Below are 21,279 nucleotides of genomic sequence, written 5' to 3'. Positions count from 1 at the left end.
CCGCACTCCCCCTTCCTCCGCGGCCCCGCCCCGGCCGCGCTAGCTGGCTGGAAGTGGCGTACGTGCAAAGCGGGCAGAGATAGTGGCGCCTCCTCCTCGCCCCCGCACCCTCCCCCCGAGTCAGGCAGTGGCGAGGCGAAGGAGGAGACGCTGACCCGCACCGGGAAGAGGAGGAGACCCCCCAGTTCCAGGCGCGCAGGGGAGAAGCGCCAGTCCCGGCGCTCCCAGCTGCTTCCCTCGCCGGGGCAGCGATGAGGCGGTGGCGAGCCTGAGCCGCCGGGGAGAGCAGAGCGGCCTGGGCTCCGGCGGGTGCCCGCTCCCCGCCCAGGAGGAGGCCCGGGCTCTGTCGCGGGAGGTGGGCAGGGGAGCGGAGGCCGCCGCGGAGCAGGGACGGGGGCGGCCATGATGCAGTGAAAGCTGCCCGCCCTGCCTCGCAGCCTCCCTCCCAGCGCGGCCGGCGGGACCCGCCTGAGCGCTGCTGCCCCCACGCGATCGCCGGAGCAGCAGGGGCAGCGGCGGCGGCGCCGCCATGGCTAATGACAGCGGCGGGGCCGGCCAGGGCGGCGGCGGCGGCGGCGGCGGCAGCGAGCGGGACCGGCAGTACTGCGAGCTGTGCGGGAAGATGGAGAACCTGCTGCGCTGCGGCCGCTGCCGCAGCTCCTTCTACTGCAGCAAGGAGCACCAGCGCCAGGACTGGAAGAAGCACAAGCTCGTCTGCCGCAGCGGTGGCGGCGCGGCGGCGGGAGGGGGCGCTGCCGAGCACCGCGCCGGCCTCCAGCCGCTCGCCAGGGCTGCGGCGGGAGCAGGCGGCGGCAGGGAGGAGGGGGCCGCGGCTCAAAAGGTGCCGCCGGGCTCGGGCCCCGGCGCGGAGGGAGAGGCTGTGGCTGCGGCGCCGCTGACCAACAACCACGTTCCCGCGGCAGCGGCTGCGCTGTCTGAGGCGGCGGCCCCCGCCGAGGAGGAGGCTGCGGCTCCGGCGGGGGAGGCGGGGCTCGTGTACCGGGACAAATCCAACCTGTACCCGGGCGGGGGCCAGGTCGGCGGGGGCGCGCTGCGGCCGAACGGGCAGACCAAGTCGCTGGTGCCGCAGCGGCTGGCGCTGGAGTACATCGTGCCCTGCATGAACAAGCACGGCATCTGCGTGGTGGACGAGTTCCTGGGCAAGGAGGTGGGCGGGCGCATCGCCCGGGAGGTGCGGGCCCTGCACCACACTGGCCGCTTCACCGATGGGCAGCTGGTCAGCCAGAAGAGCGACTCCTCCAAGGACATCCGCGGGGACAAGATCACCTGGGTGGAGGGCAAGGAGCCCTGCTGCCAGACCATCGGGCTCCTCATGAACAGCATGGACGATCTCATCCGCCACTGCAATGGCAAGCTGGGCAACTACAAAATCAACGGCAGGACGAAAGTGAGTGACCCTTTTTCCCCCCACGTCCCTCGTTCACACCTGCGGCTTGGTCACTAGCCCGAGCCCAAGCTCCCCCGCACTTTGCTTTTTTCCTGCCCATCTCTTCCTCCTGTGCGCAGTCCACCTTTCTAGTCGCTCCTGCAAGACCAAGCAGTGGCCTGGCCAACGTGTTAGATCCTCTCTTCACACAGCCCTTCTGTCACACACTGAAGGGGCAACTCAAGTTAGAGATGAAAAATACAATTGTTTAGTCTGTTGGCTCTTGGGAGAAACACCACTGAGGGGCGAGCTGCCACTGATGCCGATATTGAATATCTTAGTCAACTTTGGGAGAGTGAACTTTGTCAATATTGAATATCTTAGTCAACTTTGTCACTGTGCAGCACCAAAGAAACTCTGCTGGAAATAGCAAGTGTGAGATTGCAGGGACCAGGATCCTAGGTGCTTTAATTGTTGTGTTCTCTAATTCCGTTTAGAACCCTGTAAAATTATCTTTGTAAGTGTAATCTTGGTAAAATAGGCTTGGCAGGGTCCAAGGATTGAGTAGTCCTGGAAACTGAATAGCTCCTCTTTCCTAAAGGGTTGTCCCTAAAGGTCAGGGTGGGGTAATGTGTATTGCTGATGAGTGAGGTAATATCTTTTATTGGACCAACTTCTGTTGATGAAAGACAAGCTTTTGAGCTACAGAATTCTTTTTCAGAACTGGGACCCCCAAAAAAGTATTACCTCACTCACTTTGTATAACATCCTGCAGCCCAGGTGACTAAAACTACACTGAATACAAGAGTTATTGCTGCTGTCAGTTCTGTGTGTGTTTTGTGACTGACTTCCATCTTTAGGAAAAACTTTAAAACCAACAAATACACTAGTAGCACCTTAAAAACTAACACAACATGTAGAGAGTATCATGAGCTTTCATGGGCAAAACCGGAAGAAGTGGGGTTTTCCCAGAAAGCTCATGATACCATCTACATGTTTTGTTAGTCTTTAAGGTGCTACTAGACACTTGAAGTTTTTCCTGTTACAGATTAACTCCGCTACCCCTCTGAAGCTTTCCATCTTTAGGACAGTCAGTGAGCATGCTTTCATAAATGAGACCTCTCACATGGAAAACTGTAATACTTTATTAAATGTCTGAACTCGTATGGCACAATCCTTGTTCAGAAATTGAGCTTCAAATAATGCTCTATCCTCACATGAGAGAGATAAGGCATGTCTGTAATTATACATAAATGTCAAGGTTGCTACAGCACTTGCTGTTGGTTCTAAATTTTCCACTTCTCTATTCTCTTATGGGCAGGACAGTTTTTTGTTTTGTGACAGAAAGCTCGTGTTGTACATGTGGGAAAATGAGTAGTTCTGTGGCATTTGTTACAGTAAATATATAGTTTTTGAAAATGATGCAGTTATATTTCCTGTGCTTAGTTTAGGTGGCTGACCTTGAGGTCTTTTTCCTGCCTATAAAATATAATTCTGAACTTATAGGGTATCTGTTGTGAAAACTTGCACTCTATACAAAGGCAAAAATGATCCTCCTTTTAACTTCTGTTTGAACTGATGGCCCCTAAAAATTTGGAATGTGATGCATTGTCTGTAGTGCTCCCCTTAAGTAATATGACCAGTTTGGAGATTTCATGCTACAAAATATTACATCAGTTTCTCATGATTGCTTCTGTTTATATATTCTGAAATAGTAATTCTTGTTACAAATATTTCTAGCATTATTTACTTGGTGTTTGCTTATGAACACACTCTTAGTAATGAGGGTTTTAGCATGTATAATAGTCTGTTTAAATTACCATGAGCTACCTTGGGGTGGTAATACAGGAAGTGCTCTTAGATGGTTGCATAAAACTGCTGGATGAGACTTAGAGTGACTATATTATGTCATATTACAATATCTGGTGCACTTAGGAATATAACGAAATGGAAAAAGTATTCAGGTGTGGGTGTGTGTTAACTTGACCTGTAGTGAAGTTATAATCTTATCGGGCAGTGCTGTTTATATAGCCTACTGTAAAATGTAAGCCTTGAGGAGAAGAAAGTTGTAACTGATGTTTTCTCCGCTAGTTTTGCCAAAAATGAGTACCTCCATGGTTTCCTTGATTTTTGTTTTTTTTGTGGGGGAGAGAGGGGTCGTTTTTGGCTGAGACACTAGTCCTCTTATCAAATTCCAAGTTTTATGTCAGTCATCCTTTCAACTGTTTTCTTTGGGTTCTTAAATGGGGGGAGGGGTAGAGAGACTGCATAGGGCATCTTAAGTTTAGTAGAGGACTAGTTAAAAGAAATAATATCAACCATTTTAAACATTTGCAAGAAAGTGAAAATGACGTTACAACAAATCTGACAACTTGCTGCTTCCTTTGAAGAACAAGAATGTTAGGGTGAACTGCTAAGAAGCATCAGGGGGTAGCAGAGTTCGTCTTAAGTTTTTCCAGCTACAGACTAATAGTCTTGCAGCACTTTAAAGACTAACAAAACGTGTAGATCATATCATAAGCTTTTGTGGGTACAGCCCACTTCTTCAGATGAATGGAGTATTAAAAGTCCAGTTCCAAAATAAAGAAGAGATGGGGGGATGAGGAGGGAAAAAAGAGAGGGGGGGCGAATAGCAAATTGAAGTGTTCATGTTACATGAAGCTGATGGAGAAGGTCAAATTGTTCCAGTACCCATTGTTTGGTTGGTTAAGTCATTAGGATGTGGAAGGTAGTGTGCTAGCCAGATAATGTCTTTATTCATACCTATGTGATGGGGTCCCAAACTTGTAAATGCAGTTAAGTTCCAATGTTTCCCTGTGTATTTGGCTTGTGAAATTGGCCTGAAGCAATCTGTGTGTGTTGTATTCTGACAGACTTGTTGCTGCAGAGCATCAGCTAATAAGCTATGGAGGAGAGGGAGAAACTGGAAGGGGGGAAGAACCCAGCCCCTAGACTACTTCTCCGTAGCAAATTAGATTTCCCTGTCCATGGAAAGTGTCTACTATTTTGTTTGTGTAGGTTGGTGTCCTGACATTTAATTTGTAAAGCTATTATGTTGCAATTGGCTAGCTGACATACTATCATTGTGTAAGTTTCTTGTATAACTCTGCAGCATGGGATTTGTTAGCCAATTCGTCCATCAAGTGATTGTTCAACTCAAAAAAAAAATCTCAAAGTGAATATAACAAAAGTCTCCTAAAATTTGTCTCATTGTTAGATTTAAAATGGGAGCAGTACTTTTGAATGGGAATCCTTGCATTTTTTTCATGGCTTTTGCCTCTTTGTTGTTCAGACCCGCACCTTACAGTAGATGAGTAACGTGTTTGTAAATAGCAAGGCTAGGATTTAAAGTTGCCATACAGCATCAAACCATTAGGTCATCTGAAGAAGTGGGCTGTGCCCACGAAAGCTCATGATACCATCTACATGTTTTGTTCATCTTTAAGGTGCTGCAAGACTATTAATCATTTTTTTTAAGTTTTTTCCAGTTACAGACTAACTCGGCTACCCCTCTAAAACTTTTCATCTAGTCTGTTTTCCTACCAGCTTCTGACAGTGGACAGTAGCTGGTACTTCAGAGGTGGCTACACCTGCACTGAGGAAGCCACTTTGCTAATTGAAAAGTCTCAGGGTAGCCATTAAGAATGTTAAATTGTGGTTACCTGACTAATTGTGGAGTCAATACAATTTGACTAAATGATTAGTCGATAACCGCTTTGCGGAGCTTCAGCAGGAGTAGCTCCAGGAGCCAGCTTGAGCAGGAACTGAGAAGTTCTGGCTCAAGATGGCCCCTGGAGCCACCCGTGCAGTGGCTCTGAGCTCTTACTACATTTAAAATGCAGAGGCGCAGTGTCCCAGACCAGCATGAGCTGGGACTGCTTGGTCCTGGCTTGCACTGGGTCCAGCAGACCCTGTTGGTGGCAGCCAGCCCTGTCTGCTGTGAACAGAGGGTTCTTGGTGACAGCAGACCCTGTCTGGGGTGGGGGCAGCTCCCTGTTGGGATCCCTATGGGTAGAGGCTGTTGTGGGCAGCACCCTGGAGATGGTGCTGGGAGAACCGGCTTTTAAGCCGGCTCTCCCCTAGCACCAGCTCCTGTCCTCCCCCTACCTTGCTGCCTCTCAAAAGGCAGAAAGGGAAGGAACAGTCAGTCAATACTCCACTCAACTACCTGACAAGCTTATGCTTATCAGGTGGTCGACTACTCGCTAACATCCCTAGACAGAGGTCTGCTGGCTGCAGATTGGATCCTAGTGGGCTGCTGCAGCCCACTGAGATGGAGGGCCATTCATGCAGCCCGCTTGTGGCTCTTGGTTGTCCATCGCTGGTCTGTACTTTCTGAAATCGCTGGGGTTGTGTTATGGACAAGATCACTCCAAGAGAAAGAGCTTAGAGCACCACAAATAGCCCACTACTGTTTTATGTATGGCCCACAAAACATTTTGTTTTCCATTGCTCACATGCAGGGTTGCCAGTTTCTGTTGATTGCTGTCCATGTTATGTTTCCTACAGGTATTACTGAAGTGTCATGCACTTGAAACAGGAGCATGTGAAGTGAGGTGTGTGCCGATTGTGCATAGCACTCACTCTGAGAGCCAGGAGGTCCTTCTGTATACAATCGAAGTACTGCTATGGTCCAATCTGTACACCCCGCAAATTCTCTGTATGCAAGCACCATTAGCAAAACTACTCTATCCCGGGAAACTGTCTTGGTTACAACAGCCCATTGAGATGGAGCGGCCCATTTGCTAGCCTAGGTTTTCCATTGCTGGGTTAGAGAGATGTTTCTCTTCTCTTTGCTCTTTTTCCTTTACTCTCCTGATAAGAAGTGAATGCTTTTGCTGCTGCAGTGAATGCAGTCCTAAGCAACTTCAGCGGAGACCAAGTGGAAGTCAGTGAATTGACAAAAATCTGTCCCATGAGTGGTTTAGGGGGAAAGACACATGGAAAGAAGAGGGAAAAGTCTCAAAGGTTAAAATTGCCAAAGTATTTGGTCTAGTGTGTGTTTTGGAACCAAGTTTGTTCACTTACTCCCACAGCTAACAGATTAGGAGTGCTGTGAAAACTAATTTTTTTTTTTCCTACATCAGCCTCCACCAACCATACAGAATTGCACTTGTCACTCATTTAGAGCGCTTTCTCTGTATGGCAAGAGTAGCATAGTGAAACTAATCAGGATCACTTGATTGAGTAGTACAGTTCTGGGGAGAGAGATAATGGAGATGAAACCAACACGAGAGAGAGGACAGAGACAAAGAGGACGAAGGTGTGAGGATGATGATACGTGAACAAAAATGGGGGACCAGTTATGGAAAAGGGGCAGTGTAATTGAATACTTTTCATGTCAGATGAGAACCCAAAATGTAGTGGGCAAGAGAGGGTAGAGTAGAGACTTCTTACACAATTCTAACTACTGGCTGCTGGATAGGAGGGAGGGAAAGAAGGCTCCACATTTATTATATAACTGTTGCATAACAAGTGTTGCGAAAAATGAATTTTCTTTCCTCCCCTCCCCCCCTTCTTTGTGTCCCAGATTTAAGGGAATTGCAGTGCGTTAAGAATCTTAGCAGATCACAGGGGTAAAGAGTGGGGGATCATATTGGGTTATTGCCATTTGGCTTTGCTGGTGGGACACCTTTCATTTTGGTCTCTGGTTAACAAGCTTAGTTTTGGCTGTGTAGTCCAGTCAGTTTCAAGACCTCTTTTGAACAGTGCTTACACCAAAAGTGTAGGAGTTTTTACTACCAGAAACTGTTTTTCTTTTTTGTAAATGAACAGTGGCACACTAATCACACTTCTTCTATATTAGACCTAGGCCTATTGATCCAGGTTCATATAAGCCCCGACATACGTAAGTATCTGGTATAATGCTCTGTGCTGTGCTATAGCTTCCATGTTTTTTGTTGTATTAAGTAAAACTTGCCACTGTCCTTGTAACAAGCAATCTTGCCTTTCAGACTTTTATTAAATTATTTTTTGTGTCTGTGATATACTGGATTGTTTAGTTTGGGTGTATGGAGACCCTAAAAGAAGATTGTTTAATATTAATAACACAGTATTTCAATAAAATTGTAGGTAAATTAGCATGAAATATTATGGAGTAGAATGATTTTTATAGTTGGGCTTTGCTCTGTAAGAAAGAGTGCCTCAGTTTTACCAGCTTCAGGGGGTAGCCGAGTTAGTCTATAAAGTGCTACCAGACCATTTGTTGTTTTTAAAGTTTATTCAGTTTTACCACAAGGTCTGGTGCAGTATAGTCCCACAGCAGAACTGCTTAGCACAAGTGCTCTAAGTGATGTCCCTAATAAGATTTTTGTGTGCAAAATTTTGAAATATAAATCTGAAAGTTGGTCTTCAGGAATTGTCTCTTCAATAGTGAAGATATTTTTTATATTGGTAAAAAAGCATAAATATACTTGTAATGCACACACTTCTCTCTCAGCAGATTATTGGTATTTTTTTCTGATTCTAGCCTTGATGTTTAGACATCTAGTCAGAACAGTCCTTATCGCATTCAGTAAAATCTCTCGTCTGGTCTTCTGTACTTGCATATAGAAAATGGATGATTTTTTTTAGGGTGTGGAGGGGGTGAATTTTGGCACAGAAGTCATCACAGCATTTTTATTGTATGTATGACCTTTTTCCATCATTGGTCCAAGCTCTGTAAACAAGCCTGTTCCGTTAGGATAGGGAATTAATAATAAATGACTCCACTATATAGCCCACTGTAATAAAAAGGTAGGGATTATGTTATTTCATAAATGCTTCATTGATAGAAAACATCTGTAATATTTTATTCCTTTTTCAATTGACCTTTTTCCTTTTGAGATGCAAAAGCAAAAATTCTCTGCTTTAACTAATAGATGAGTACCTTTACAGAAGACACTTACCTTCCTCCCCCCCCCCCCCCCGCATCCCCCTTCTGTTCTGAAATGTGATTTGTCCTTTTCATATGTGTTCACTTTTTTTTTTAATTGTATCCTTTGGTATATATGGTTGTGACTATTTTCTTCCACTATTTGATCTGAGGAAGTGGGTCTGGCCCATGAAAGCTCATTATCTAATAAACCATCTTGTTAGTCTTTAAAGTGCTACATAGTCCTGCATTTTGCTTCAGCTACACCAGACTAACACGGCTACATTTCTATTACTATTTTACAGAAGTAAGTAGAGATTGATGATGAAAGGACAAAGTGCCATTTTTGATGGCAAATACTTTTGAAAAGCACCCAAAATCTTAAGTAATTGATTTCAGTACTAAAGATTGTTCATTATTAAGCAGTTGAAACATGATCATTCATCAGTTCAGATTTAATCAATGGTTATATAGTGGTTGTGGTGGGGAATCATTACCATTAGAAGGCTATTTATTAAGTGTACGAAAAGGAATATAACTGGGCCTTGAAATATTTACCCAACATCTACTCGTTTGAGGACTGTAGGGGGTCATTTCTGGCTTTGTCTATGCTGCTAAGTTTAAAGCACAACTGCGGCACAAGACCTACGAGGAGAGGCTGAAGGATTTGGGCTTCTTTAGTCTGCAGCAGAGAAGAGTGAGGCAGGATTTGATAGCAGCCTTCAACTTCCTGGAGGGCGGTTCCAGAGAAGATGGAATGAGGCTGTCCTCAGTGGTGACAGATGGCAGAACAAGGAGCAATGGTCCCAAGTTACAGTGGGGGAGGTCTAGGCAAAACTTTCAGTTGTAGGGTGATGAAGTACTGATCTTTTGGAAGAGAGGGAGAAGAAAGGAAATATAGAAGTGGCAGAGAATGCAATTTAGAAAAAGATACCTGAGCAAACAGAAGGACAGAGAAGAAGAGAGAGCGATGGATGACACAGGAAGAGAGAAATTTATGATTTATTACAGAGAAAATTAAAAAAAGTTAAGTGCAGCCAGGAAGGGAAAAAGGCAATGGGGGGGGGGGGGGAAGGTGTGGTAAGCTACATTTGTAAAGGTTTATTTAATATAGTTGATAATTTACAGTTAAATGCAGTAGTCCACTGTTTGTGCTTTTTTAACATTGTGGGGAGTGTAGATTTTTTTGGACATCATCACAAATATTTTACGCTAGCTAGTAGGCTTGGTTTAATTAAATCAGTTTAAGTCATTTTAAAAATTGATCTGCTTTAAACACTCCAAATCCCTAACAGATGCACTTTGTTTGCCTTAATTTGCACTAATTTAAATAGATCAGTTGAAAATCAACTTCATCAAACCTTGGTGTTTTTTAAATCTTCTGTATTTGCATTCAGAAACTCATGAAAAGGCTGAACATTTTCAAATCCAATTTGAGGAAGTTCAGAAGGGTTCTCATGAGCTATTGCATATTTTGTCACTGTGCCAGGATGGATTATTCTCATAGGTGAAAGTAGGTGGGTGTGCCCTGGTGCGCAGCTCCTGCAAGGAGCTGACTGAGCTGCTGCAAAAGCCAGCAGGGAGCTATTTAAAGAGCTGGCAGAGATGCATGTTGCAATAGGATAGTACCTGTAAGAAAATTTAAGTTACTTTCACCACTGATCACTCTCCCTATAAATGAGACCCTTTTTAAACTGCAAAAACTGTCTGGCAGATGCCAGCTACTATAGTTCCAATATCCAAGAAAGCTGACAAAAGATAGTTTGTGTCTTCTGGAGGAAATAGGTTATCTATGTTCTTCTATACCGGGCTTTCTTATAGCAGTAGCTACAAACAAGAAAAGCAGACATTATCACTCTAAAATGACCCTGATTGACAGGGATCCAAAATCTTTGGATCCATTTGGTCATAAAATGTATTTATCTCCAGATCTGCAGTTGAGACCAGCAGGGGTTGACAAACGGTGGCAAAATCCACTCACCAGCCCCGCATTGTGCATGCATGTGCCGCCGGTGAACGGGGCGACCGGCTGAAATCTACTCGCTGTGGCGAGTAGATTCAATAGTTTGTCGAGCCCTGAGAATCAGTAATTTTTGAGCATGGTGAGTTTTTTTTTTAAATTTTTTCCCTCAACTATGTTGAATTTTCAGACTTCTGAGAAATTGCTGTCTAAGATCGTAGACAGCAGTTCTTGTAATAACTGAAGGTCCGTTAATAGTGTCGTTGTGAGCATCTCTGGCTGCTGCAGATACTGCTTCATGCTCAGTGGTGTTATCAGTGGTGAGTCAGTGCTCATCTTGTCACCAGACATTGAGAATCCTGAGAGAAGTCCAATTCTGTACTACATCTACCCCAATCCACCTTCCCATTCCCTATTCAGGCACCCCCTCATAGCAGACTAGCCACTTCTTCATTGAGCTCTCTTCTCTCTGAGCTCAGCAGTACAAGTGGGCTAGTTTGATCCAGTACCCCATATTTGCAAGTCATTTTTAGCCAGTATGGTGAACTGAAAAGACTCTCTGCTGGCCATTCCTAGCCCCCCCCTCCATTGGCTACCGTGTCTCTTGTGTATAGGGCTGGGGCCCGAGGCTGTGGCTAGGAGCACTATGGCAGCCAGAGGAGCTGTTGGCATTCTGCTTCTTTCCCTGCTGCCTCCCAGCAGAGAGAGGAGCAGAACTCCAAGACCTGTACAAAGGTATGGCAGTCCCAGGGATGGGCAGTGATTGGGAGGAGCAGCGGAGAAAGGAATAGAACTACCAGCAGCTCCTCCAGCTGCTGTACTGCCCCAGCCTCCTCCTACCCTCCAGTACCATGGGATGGGGAGGGGAAGAGTGTGGGGGTTCCAGGCTGGGGGCAGGATGGAGTCATGGGGAGGTCATGTGCCCACCCCCTCGTAGCAGGGGTGTCCTTCTGTACTGGTAAGAAAATGTGTTTACGTGCATCGCTGTCTGAGCTAGAGCGGTTCCTCCATGATACAGAAGAAATAGTTTGTTCTGAATACTACTATATACCTAAGAACAATTGAGTTTGTGGACCTATTCTGGACTTCAGAGTGCTCAATACAAGTGTGCGGTGGAGGGTCCCGTATTGAAAGTTTGAATTTCAGTTAAACCGCACCTGAGCCTGAATCAGCTAGCATGGGTCAGTCATGGGTGTTTAACTGCAGTATAAGCATACCTTAAGATCACTGGAGCCTGCGTGCCTCAGAGGAAATTGGAGACCATGTCCGTGTTCTTCACACTCAGTGTCAGACAGCTCTTCAAACAGAAAGGACTTGTTACAATTTACTGAACCCTGGTTTATTGCACTTCTGTTATGTTGCATGCCAAACTAAACTTATGTTGCATGCAGGGTTAATGAAGTACATATTCACCTTGTTACTTCTGGCTACAGCTTCTGAGTCACTAAGCGTGGATTAAATATATCACAGGAGGGAAGAGCAGTTGCTTTCCTATATAGGAACACAGGACTGGAAGGGATCTCCTGGATCAGAAAGTCGTCTCTGCTGTTTTATGCAACCTAATCATATAATCCCATGCCTAAACATATTAAACTTGATCTTAAAATTAGTTAGGTTGATTGCCTCCAATACTCATATTGTAAGACTGCTTCTGAACATCCCTCTAGCCCTTCCGTTATGGACTTCTGTTGCATCTGGACTATGTGGTGGAGAAGGAACAGAGGGGGTGGTTGACCAGTCCTCCCTTTATCTTGGTGCTATGCACAGTGGGCATAGTCAGTGCATGATTGGCCCCAATGGACACCACTGGCTAAAAGATTCTAATTTCAAGAGCATGGTGTGTGAGTATGGGTGTCTCAAACTTGACTTACTGTGTAGATAACTCACTTTCCTTGTCTGCCTCAAAGGGCCATATGTTTTTGAAAGCTAAGGTTGTTCCTAATGCTATGAAGGCCAGAGCCTGAGATCCAGAAGTAGGAATTCAAGCAAATATTCCATTAAGGAAGCCTAATTTCAGGTGAATAGTTCTCTCTTCTCTCACTAATAATTAAAAAAAAAAAAAAAAAAAAAAGCTAAATAGGCTTTCCTGAAGCTATTTGGAAAATATCTTTAGATTGAAGGCCAAATGTATTTTATCTGCAAAGAATAATATTTCTGAAAACTCTGACTAAAAAGAAGGCTTTAAGTAGATTTGTATCCTAACTCTTGTGTCTCAGTACACTAATCAAGGCTCTTCTACCTCTTGGGCTGTTTGGGCAATAACTAATATGTAAGCAGATGAGCTGTTCTTGGAGTTCCTCAGGCTGTAAGTGGAAGTAGTTGGCAATATAAGAAAAATTTAAAGATTAGACTGAATTAGGGATGTTAAAATACATTGTTTTTTGTGGTAAATGTGTAACCACTGAAATTTTAAGCTCACTCCCCACACGTACCAGCTCCTGCAAGGCTGTCTACTCCCCACCCTTTGCACTGCTTGTGGTTCATTTTAACATTTGGTCTGTTAGTAAAAGGCATGATGCCCTTGTTCATTTCAGTTGAAGTTCTTGCATTGCTGTTAAGACAGCTGGCACTTGGCCTTGGCATTGTGAGAAAGGAAACTGTGGCTAGTTGATAAGGGAATCTTGAGCTAATTAAATTTCAGCTGGCATGTTGGTCACTGTGAAATAAATGTTGGTCAGTCACAGTGCTGGATGGCTTAACCTTATTCATGATCTGGGGGGTGTGTGTGTGGAATATAGCCTCAGCCAGTTTGAAGCACTCTTCATAAAGTAAATTCATCTATTTTTTTTTAAAAAAGTACTGTAGTTATGATTGGTGGAAACAGAAGGAGCTAATCTTACAGCAAGTCAATATGCATCTTTTCAGTAATGGTACAGTAATATTTGTTGCTGTACTGCAATGCTGCCAGAATGAGTTGGCCAAAATCGGATTACTACTTTGCTTTTAAAGGGGTGCTGTCACCTGGAAATCTGATTTTAATTTAAGAAGTTAAAGTAGTCTACAATATTAAAACTTGCCACGAGTTCTTTTGTCAACTTTTGTGGTTGAAAAAAATACAACTTTACCTGATTTTAAAACATTTTTCCTTTCCTATTGCTGCGTGAAAGATCCACTGAACAGGGAAAACTGACTACAGTGAAATAATACAAAATCTCCCAAACTTTCAAATGCACAAAACAAAATGTGGGGACGGAATGGCCCGGTTGCTCCAACCTCTAGTTTTTTTTTTTTTTACAGAGCGCCTTAGGGTGTGTCTAGACTACAGAGTTTTGTCGACAAAACTATACCTGCGTCTACACTACCGCTGAGTTCTGTCGACATAACGTCGACAGAACTCAGCAGTTTTGTCGACGCTGGTAAACCTCATTTTACGAGGCATAACGCCTTTTGTTGACAGAAGGTGTTATTGCATGTAGGGTTGTGTCTAGACTACAGGGTTTTGTCGACAAAGCAGCTGAACTGAATGTGTCTAGACACTCTTTGTCGACGTACCCTTAGGTATTGCTTGTAAGAGTAGATACAAAATTTCACATAGGGACTGTTCCTCCCCACTCACAAAGTGTCTATCTTTTCCCTCCCAGGGGCTCATACCTTAAACTTTACAGAATCAAGCTCTTTCAAAGCTTACAATAAACTGAAATGTTTCAACCAATATTTTAGTAAAATATGATTCTTATTAAACAATTGCGTGAGTTATTTGCATCTCAAATTCTGCAGCATTGAGAGCTTGATTGTGAAACGAACGGACTATGGACAAAACTAAAACTGATTTCATTTGTCTTGTTTAAGCGGAGAGAAATTTAAAAAACAGACTCATCAGTGGTGGAAAATAAAATTTAAAATTTTTAAATCTTGGATGTAGATAGCATAGGGAAATACATTTTAGAGTTCTTAACTTGACAGTGTATTTCTATATAAGGAAAGATGGCATGCTGTTCATTAATTCACTGGTACTTTTGGATGCTTGGTTTACATTCCATGAGAGTAAGCATCATGGAATCACTTTAAACCTTAATGGACATTTGTCCTCATTACATGACTATCATTTGGCAGCCTTTCTTTGAGGGAAGCCAGGAATGAAACTGGAGGACTGTTTCAGTTTAGGATTGAGTAATGTGCAGGAGTTTTCACATCACTTTTCCAAACCATACCTGTTTTTAATCACTCCTGTTTATTGAAAGTCAAAGCAAAAGGATAGGGATGAGGAGACGGAACTTAAGTAAAAACAGATATGTTCAAATATGAAAATACAATGAGGTCTAGTGTATGCTCCATGATACCAATGGGTTGAGCAAACACCACAGTGGAGGACCGTACAAAACTTGTGGTTTAGGAGGGTGGGATTGAGTATCCCACTGATCTAAGTTGTCTGTGTACAACAGGAAGGAAGTGCAATTTCCTAAGGGATCTGTCTGGTTGGACAGCAGTCCCTACCTCTGATAGGATGTTACTTGGGAATTTGGAGAGAATCTGTCAAATTCTCGCTCAACAAGTCTCCTCTTGTGGCTTTTACCACAGGAATGGATCATCGGGCTTTGAAGCTGTTTCAGTTTGTATGTCTACAGACTAATGAAGGCTATGTTGCATTCACAAGGCTCTTTATCATAACACAGGCTAGAAAATCACTTCTTTTTAAAATGTTGGAGCCTGCTACCAGCCCTCAGTCACCATGGGGGGCAGAGGGGCTTAGTGCTAATTACTTTGTTTCCTAGAATAGAAATGAAATTATAGGAAAGAATATTGTTAATGGACTAGCCTGGTACTTGAAAAATATAAATCTAATTTTACACTTATTTTTAGCAGATGTACACTCAAATTGTAACTGCACTCATCTTCCAGCAGCAGATCACCATTTCCTCATAATATTGCAATCCTGTCAAAATGAGACAGTATTATAACAAGTCGCTTAAACAGTTTTTATAAAAGCACAAGTGGTAACTGTTTCTTGGAGGTAGAACAATGTTGGCTTTCCATTCCATTTAGTGTACTCAAGGGGGGGGGGGGGAGAAGAATAGAAGAACCTACTATAACTGAGGAATTTTTACCAATTAGCTAAATCAGTTACTTAGAATTACCTGCATATATTGTGAATAAAACTAAGCATTAATGCTTATACTAAATATAAGTAACTAAATATGGCAAGATGTGGCAGTTCAAAGCTCTTGTATTAAAAGGACACAAGGTTAAAACATTTGTCTGTAAATGTTTGGCCTATTGTAATGTGTAAGAGTAATAATGCCTAAAATAGCAGAGGGCGGTAAGCAACCTGTTGGTCAGATGTGGTTCACCAGATTAGCCTGGGTGTGCTACCAGATGTTTTATTTACTTGACTGTCCGCAGGTACAGATTGAATTTCTCTAGTCCAGCACTCTCAGGATCTGACTGGTACTGCATCAGAGAATTTGCTGAACCACAGGAGGTCAATATTGTTTAGCAGCTCTACCAACACTTCTATTGCTTACTGGGCTCTTAGAAGACATTTTTGGGGTAAATAAGAGCTAAATAACGGCACAGAACACTGAGTCATGACTGACGGCTGTAAACAAACTTTATGGGACTGCTGGAAACTTGCCACATCCATGATAAGTGGACAGCTGGCTAAGTAAAACCATGCCAGAGCAGAGAGTTCTAGACCAGAGTTGTTAAAGGGTAATCGGATAAATAGTTACCTGGTATACAGGAACAGCCCCCAGTGGGGGAAGGGCTGCTCTAGTTCCACCAGTCCCTTCCGCCCCCAGTATACAGCAGCATCTCCCGTGGGAGGGAAGCGGGTGGGGGAAGCTGCAGCAGCATGGGGCCCAACCCGTCCTTTAATTATTTAAATGGTTAAATGTGGTGGTAGCACTAGGGATGTTAGTGACTAACCGTTTAACTGATAACCAGATCGTTAACCGATAAACAATCACTTAACATAAGAACGGCCATACTGGGTCAGACCAAAGGTCCATCTAGCCCAGTATCCTGTCTACCGACAGTGGCCAGCACCAGGTGCCCAAGAGAGGGTGGACTGAAGACAATGATCAAGCGATTTGTCTCCTGCCATCCCTCTCCAGCCTCTGACAGACAGAGGCCAAGGACACCATTTTATCCCCTGGCTAATAGCCTTTTATGGACCTAACCTCCATGAAATTATCTAGCTTCTCTTTAAACTCTATTATAGTCCTAGCCTTCACAGCCTCCTCTGGCAAGGAGTTCCACAGGTTGACTACATGCTGTGTGAAGAAGAACTTTTGCTTATTAGTTTTAAACCTGCTCCCCATTAATTTCATTTGGTGTCCTCTAGTTCTTCTATTTAAGGAACTAATAAATAACTTTTCTTTATCTGCCCTCTCCATACCACTCATGATTTTATAGACCTCTATCATATCCCCCCTCAGTCTCCTCTTTTCTAAACTGAAAAGTCCCAGTCGCTTTAACCTCTCCTCATATGACCCGTTCCAAACCCCTAATCATTTTAGTTGCCCTTTTCTGAACCCTTTCCAAGGCCAAAATATCTTTTTTGAGGTGAGGAGACCACATCTGTACACAGTATTCAAGATGTGGGGGTACCATAGTTTTATACAGGGGCAGTAAGATATTCTGGATCTTATTTTCTATCCCTTTCCTAATAATTCCTAGCATCCTACTTGCCTTTTTGACCGCCGCTGCACTCTGTGTGGAAGTTTTCAGAGAACTGTTCACGATAACTCCAAGATCTCTTTCCTGATTTGTCGTAGCCAAATTAGCCCCCATCATACTGTACGTATAGTTGGGGTTATTTTTCCCGATGTGCATTACTTATCCACATTAAATTTCATTTGCCATTTTGTTGCCCAATCACTCCGTTTGGTGAGATCTTTTTGGAGTCTCTCACAGTCTGCTTCTGTCTTGTCTATCCTAAACAGTTTGGTATCCTCCGCAAACTTTACTACCTCACTGCTTACCCCTTTCTCCAGATCATTTATGAATAAGTTGAAAAGGATCAGTCCCAGGACTGACCCTTGGGGTACACCACTAGTTACCCCTCTCCAATCTGAAAATTTACCATTTATTCCTACCCTTTGTTTCCTGTTTTTTAACCAGTTCTCAATCCAAGAAAGGACCTTCCCTCTTATCCCATGGTCCTGTAATTTACACAAGAGCCTTTGGTGAGGGACCTTGTCAAAGACTTTCTGAAAATCTAAGTATACTATATCTACTGGATCCCCCTTATCCGCATGTTTAACCCCTTCCAAGAACTCTAACAGATTAGTAAGACAGGATTTCCCTTTACAGAAACCATGTTGACTTTTGTTCAACAAATTATGTTCTTCTACATGTTTCACAATTTTATTCTTTACTATTGTTTCGACTAATTTGCCCGGTACTGAAGTTAGACTTACCGGTCTGTAATTGCCAGGATTGCCTCTAGAGCCCTTTTTAAATATTGGTTAACCACAAACACTTCTCTCTCCTCCTCCCCCTCAATGTTCTCTGCATTTTAAACTTGGACTGGCAGGCTGGCTTAGTCCTAGCCCACCAGTCTGAGGTTTTAAAGGAAGAGCACACACAGGAGCCTCCTGGCCTCCTGCCACCCTGCACTCCTGCCTATGTAGGGGGCTCCCCAGGAGTGGAGCCAGAAGTGCACTGGCTGCTGCCCCTGCCTCCAAGGGGAGAGCATTTTAATTGTGTAACCATTAAAAATTGCTGTGGCTACACGATTAGTAAAATAAACAATATCTAACATCCCTAGACACCACTGCGTTTAACCAATTAAACATAATTTTACATGGTAATTCCAGATGAGAGGTTCAACCTGTACAGCTGTTTGCAGCTGCCATTGGCTGTGTCTTGTCATTCCTAGCCAATGAGGGCTGTGGGGAGTGGCCCTGCCCAAGATTAGAGAAAATACATACTTTTATCTCCCTTGTTTTGAATGTTTCATAGATACCAAGGGGGGGAGAGAGCTAATATTTAATATAGGAAAAAGTGAAGTAAAACTATAAAATTGGCATAGTGGATTTTACATAAAGATACTTTTAATTTGCTTTAGAATTGACAATATTTCACGTTGTCAATTTAAATGACCAACCAAAGCATTACTGGGTCTTGTCCCCATTAATACATTGGTTTTTGTACTGTAGCAGAAATGCATTCATTTTCATAGTGTATGCACACCCTTCACTCTGGATGTTAACTCTAAAGGAAAAGATGAATCGGGGCTCCTTTAAATAGGTTACAAAATGAACAATTTCTTCTCCAAAAATGTTTTTATTTCACTTAATTTAGGCACATATAATTTTTTTCTGTATTGTGTGAAACAATGCGTAAGTCTTCTGGTTCTATAGTGAAATAAACATGGTAAAGTACTCTGTTCTCATGTCCTTAATACTTCATTTTTAATAGTAGGGATGTTAAAATTTGTATATTTATGTAAACGTGTAACTGCTGAAAATTGCAGGTTGCAGAGTGTTTGTGTATTTTAAGCCCGCTCCCTGCAAGCACCAGCTCCTGTGGATACAGAGGCAGCAGCATGGGGGAGAGCTGCGTGTAACTGTGTGTACTCACTCACTCACTCTCTCTCACTCTCTGCTACGTCTTTAAACAGCAAAATGTAAACCAAATATAAATGAAAACTCTTAAATATAAATAACTTTGCAATACATGAGAGCATATTTATTTTGTTTTATACAAATTAAAAAAATCATTTCACAGACACTGGAAACTATAAGCTTTTAAATTTTCCTTCATAGTGGGGGTGGGGTGGGGTGAAGGGATGAATAATACAGCAATATATACAAATACTGTATGCAATGTTGGCTTATTGCAGTTGTTTGCTTTCCATTGTGCAGTTAAATGCTGAGTCACTGATACTGATATGACCAATATATATTAGCTAGATAAACTGTCGCAGCAAACCTATTTTATTTTAGTGCTTGTTTATGCTACTAACAGACTCTTGAATCAAAATAAAGTTGGTTTCTCAACACTGACAGAAAACACTTTGAAGCAATACTGACAATTGACTTGAAATATTTATTGGAAATCCTACATAGCATTAGATGGTGATAATGGTGGCTTTGGCTATGTCTAGACTGCAGGCTTCTTTTGAAAGATTTTTCCAGAAGAGATCGTGCGGAAAAACATGTTTAGAAAGAGAGTGTCCACACAGCAAAAGCGTATAGAAAAAGTGGTTGCTTTTTCAAAAGATAGCATTCAATCAATGTGAACACTATCTTGCATTTAAGTTGTGATTACTATAGATTGAGTGAGTGGCCACCAGGGCACCTGTGCTTTTTCCTGAAGGCGTTGTCTTAAAAAAAACAAACAAACAAAAAAAAACACCCTCTTCCCTGTCCCCACACGCCTTTTTCCAAAAGAGCTCTTTTGGAAAAAGGCTTCTTCCTTGTAGAAAGAGGTTTACTGCTGTCAGAAAAATCCCTCTGTTCTTTCGACTTTCTGTTTAAAGAACGCAATTGCAGTGTGAACGTAAGTGCAGTTTTTCTGGAAAAACTGCAGTGTAGACATTCCCTTTGTTATACTTTCTTAAAAAGGGCTGTGTGTGTGTGTGTGTGTGTGTGTGTGTGTGTGTGTGTGTGTGTGTGTGTGTGTGCGCGCGCGCGCGTCTTCAGATGGCTTTTCTTTAGATTCGATAGGCAGAATTAAAATTGTACAATCCAGTTTCTTGGATCAAGTCAAGAAACAGTAAATCAGGAGAATTTCCCTGTAACTTGCTCTTCCAAAGTTACAAATTTGTGGAATACCATAGCTTCTAACTGGGTAAGTTGTAACTGGATGTGCTTGTGTCCTCGAGGGAATGTTTGCTGCTGCTTAGAGGGAATAGGTATGAGAAGCAGGATTGGAAGGTTTTACTCTTCATTTTCTCAGATTCAGTGAATGATCTTCAAGTCAATAGGAGAAAATTGAGACTGTTACAGGAGTTTAGTACTACCTGTTTTACCTGTGTGTTGAGGCTTAATATCTGTAATGGGACTTATATGGCACTTCTCACCCAACTGTCTCAAGTAACTTACTGTTTTTTATATTTTAGTATGACTTTAAATTTGGCTGGAGGTGCAGATGAAATAACATCTGGGGATAAGTGTGAGGTAGGACTGGACCCAACAGAAACATTTCTCCACTTTTAAAGCTGTGCAAGTTCTAGAAGGCCAAATTCTAGCTCTGGTAGACTGGCACTTCTCAAAGGGGTTGGTTTTCTACAGAAGCTAAATGTCTTCCTTTTTCAAAGTAACTTCATTTTTCATTCGTTAATTCCTGTTTCATAAAAAAAACAGGAAGTTACAGAACGCTAATTTGACATTGTGTGGTATCATAACCTACAAAATCTAAACAATACTGAATTAATCTTCCTGTAGCAACAGTGATAAATGTTGACCTTGCCAAACATAAGGTTGCATTACTTTGTGTAATATGTTTACAGAATGTGAGACATTGAGAGACACTGTAACAGTGAATGCATTTAAGGGCTTACATTGTGGGAACCTTAATGAAATTCTGAAATATGTGGGTTTTGTGGCTGAGATTTCTGCCAAATGTCATAGTAACATAGTTGTTTGCATTACTGTGATAATTTGTCCCTGCTTTTTATTATTTACAAATTTTAAACTTGTATTTGCTGACACCACATGCTTTATGTTTAACAAAGCATATATTCTAACTTCTCTACATGAATATAGTTATATGTTCAAACATTAAAATATGTAGCTTTTAGTCTTGTATCAAGATCTTCTTTCCCGTTTATAATACATGGAGACTTCAAATGCTTTTAAAAGCCAGCTTCCCCCAGCACCATCTCTGTGGGAGGTAGGGGAGGTAGAGGCACAGTGGGAAACAGCGTGAGCGGGGACTGACGCAGTCTCTACTTGCACAGGTTCTGCTGCAATTCTACTTCTGAAATGTAGAAGAGCCCCTCTGGGGCTCTTCTACATTTCAAGGCTCAGGTGCCAACAGGGAGTCACGGGGCTTCTGCTTTTGAACTGTAGCTAGAGCCTGGAAAGGCTCTTGCTACAGCTGAAAGATGGAGGTGCCCTTATCGACTAATAAATAGTCGATGAAAATCCCATCGACTTATTGATTAGTTGTTCTAAATTTAAAATCCCT

General features: G+C 42.8%; 1 protein-coding gene across 1 annotated transcript in view; it reads left to right on the top strand.

Annotated features, from left to right (window-relative positions):
• Positions 1 to 21,279, top strand: part of EGLN1 (egl-9 family hypoxia inducible factor 1) — a 37,623-nt gene continuing 16,344 nt past the window's right edge. Inside the window, exon 1 of the mRNA XM_006122076.3 lies at positions 1 to 1,408. Coding sequence (XP_006122138.3) covers positions 530 to 1,408 — 879 coding nt within the window. The 5' untranslated portion in view covers positions 1 to 529. The remainder of the gene's footprint in view (positions 1,409 to 21,279) is intronic.

The sequence above is a fragment of the Pelodiscus sinensis genome, chromosome 3, assembly GCF_049634645.1.
Source record: "Pelodiscus sinensis isolate JC-2024 chromosome 3, ASM4963464v1, whole genome shotgun sequence".
Classification (NCBI taxonomy): domain Eukaryota; kingdom Metazoa; phylum Chordata; order Testudines; family Trionychidae; genus Pelodiscus; species Pelodiscus sinensis.
The sequence above is the reverse complement of the archived record's forward strand: the minus strand, read 5'-3'. Positions and strand labels throughout refer to the sequence as shown.